General features: G+C 53.6%; 1 protein-coding gene across 1 annotated transcript in view; it reads left to right on the forward strand.

Moving 5' to 3' along the window:
- The window catches only part of LOC111725871 (solute carrier family 23 member 1-like), a 49932-nt gene extending 48379 nt beyond the window's left edge, over positions 1 to 1553 (forward strand). The window contains exon 12 of the mRNA XM_023514201.1: positions 9 to 1553. Within this exon, the coding sequence (XP_023369969.1) occupies positions 9 to 170 (162 nt within the window). The 3' untranslated portion in view covers positions 171 to 1553. The remainder of the gene's footprint in view (positions 1 to 8) is intronic.
- Positions 1554 to 2113: the final 560 nt, after the last annotated feature.

The following is a 2113-nucleotide window of genomic DNA, read 5'->3' on the forward strand; positions in this document are numbered from 1 at the left end:
CCTCAGAGGTCTACTCCCTGCCCTGGGGGGTTGGCACCAAGTTCTGCACATCCCCCTGCACCCGGATTCTGCCCTTCTGGCCCACGAGGAGACCAGGAGGAGGGCCAGGAGAGGTGGGCCAGAGCCAGCACAGCCTCTGTTCCTGGGAATGCTCAGAAACCGGGATGTGAGAACCAGCCCTTGTCACAACCCACGCACCACGGGAACAGGCTGATCCCCACCCTCCACACCTGCACGTGACTGCCAAAGAAGTGCAAGATCAGCCAGCGTGCTCCCACCTGGCCGTGGGCCCCGTGCCCAGCCTCAAGCACAAGGTGGCCAGGTGTCCACACGCAGCCCTGCTCTCCCACATGCTCTTGGCAGTATTTTGATGTGTGGGAGGAAGAGGCCTGCACTAAGGCAGGGCTGGGGACAGGGCTGTTGGCTGAGAGAGACAGGAAGGTTCTGTGCTTCTCCCAAGGGTCGGGGTCCCTGCAACTGCCCCATCCCCTCCCTCTCTGGGCTGCGAAGTAGCAGGGAGACCCTTGCTGTTCCCACACCCTGACTTCCTGGTGCTCCAGCCCCTTCCATGTCTGGAAGCTGCAGCCTGGTCTTGTCCACCTGAGCAGCATGAAGGCCAGTGGCCTGTGTGTTTCCATCACACTCTGCTGTCCTTGTTCTGCCCACAGTTCCCCTGGTCTCCCCAGTGCTCTGCTGCCTGTCCTTCAGGAGTTATGGGCCAGGGGACTTACGGCCCCTTCCAGGGAGGGCAGGGGCCAAAGTCCAGGTGTGGTAGGGCTGGACTTAGCATGCTCAGACCCCAGACTCTTTGTTTACCAGAGTGGACTGCAGGCTGCTGGGAAGTTGAGCCAAATCTGCTACCTTGGGCTTCTCCAGAAACTTCCACCGTTTCCCTAGGGGTCTCAATCTTATGACTTCAACTTTTGATAGGCAACATATTGAACTAGCAAGAAAAAAAGTCCATGCTGTCTCTCAACACCTTCCCCATCAAGAACTCTATCCTTGCTTGGCCAAACCCTCTCCTTCAGGAGAAGGAAGGGGAGACATTTTGCTGGGGATGAGAGGGGAACAGCTGACGTTGTTCCAGAGGCTCCTCTGCCCTCCACCCTCACTCATCTTTGCTTGGCATGGGGGGTGTTGCCCCCTGTGACCTACTTCCCAAGGCTTGTTGATTCTGTCTGCCAACATGTTGGCCAGGAAGTGTGTGTGTTTGTGTGTGAAAAGTAAGGATGGTGTATGTGTGTGGGTCCACCAAGCACATCTGTCACTAATACGGGTATGAGAGCTACGCATCCCTGCTCTGAGTGCACACATAGTGGAGATGGGTGTGTGCCGGGAGGCTGAACAGGGTGCACACACTGTGCTCTCAGCCTTGTTTCCTTCCCTCCCGGAACTCCTCCATTAAAACCTTCCATCAGCCTTTCATGCCACAGGTGTCTTTTAATACCCCGTGAACCCAGAAGAGGGAGGGGTCACGAGGTGAGCAGGAGGGGCCTAAGATCTGGCTTTGGGATAGGGAGATAGAAGTATTTCTCCAAGTGGAGGGGTCCAGAGGCGGGGATGCAAATGAAATCCAGTGGTTCTCAACCTTCCTAACGCTGCAACCCTTTAATACAGTTCCTCGTTGTGGTGAACCCCAACGATAAAAGTATTTTTGTTGCTACTTCATCACTGTAATTTTTGCTACTGTTATGAATCATAATGTAAATATCTGATATTAGGCGACCCCTGTGAAAGGGTCATTTGGGTCCCAACCCACAGGTTGAGATTAGACCTTGGATTCCCCTCAGTTCTTCTGTGTGGTGGGAACACAAGCCCATGGGGAAAGACTGATAGAGAAGAAGGAGATGACCTTCAGTGATGAAATTACAAGCCCACTCTGGTAGGGATGTATAATTCCGACTGTCTTTATTGGGTGAGTGGCCAATCTGGGGCATTTTGAACCAAGGTCCTGAGGTCTCCAAAACTGCTTGTGAGGCACCCTAAGGAGGAGAACAGACTCCACCCTGCCTTCTGGGATGATTCCAATCACTGTCCTCTGAAGTACGTGGATCTAGGGAAGAAGGACAATTACCACTAACATGAGGGAATTTCAGTCTTTTTTTTTTTTTTT

The sequence above is a fragment of the Otolemur garnettii genome, unplaced genomic scaffold (assembly GCF_000181295.1).
Source record: "Otolemur garnettii isolate 467f Iridium unplaced genomic scaffold, OtoGar3 scaffold00049, whole genome shotgun sequence".
NCBI classification, from domain to species: domain Eukaryota; kingdom Metazoa; phylum Chordata; class Mammalia; order Primates; family Galagidae; genus Otolemur; species Otolemur garnettii.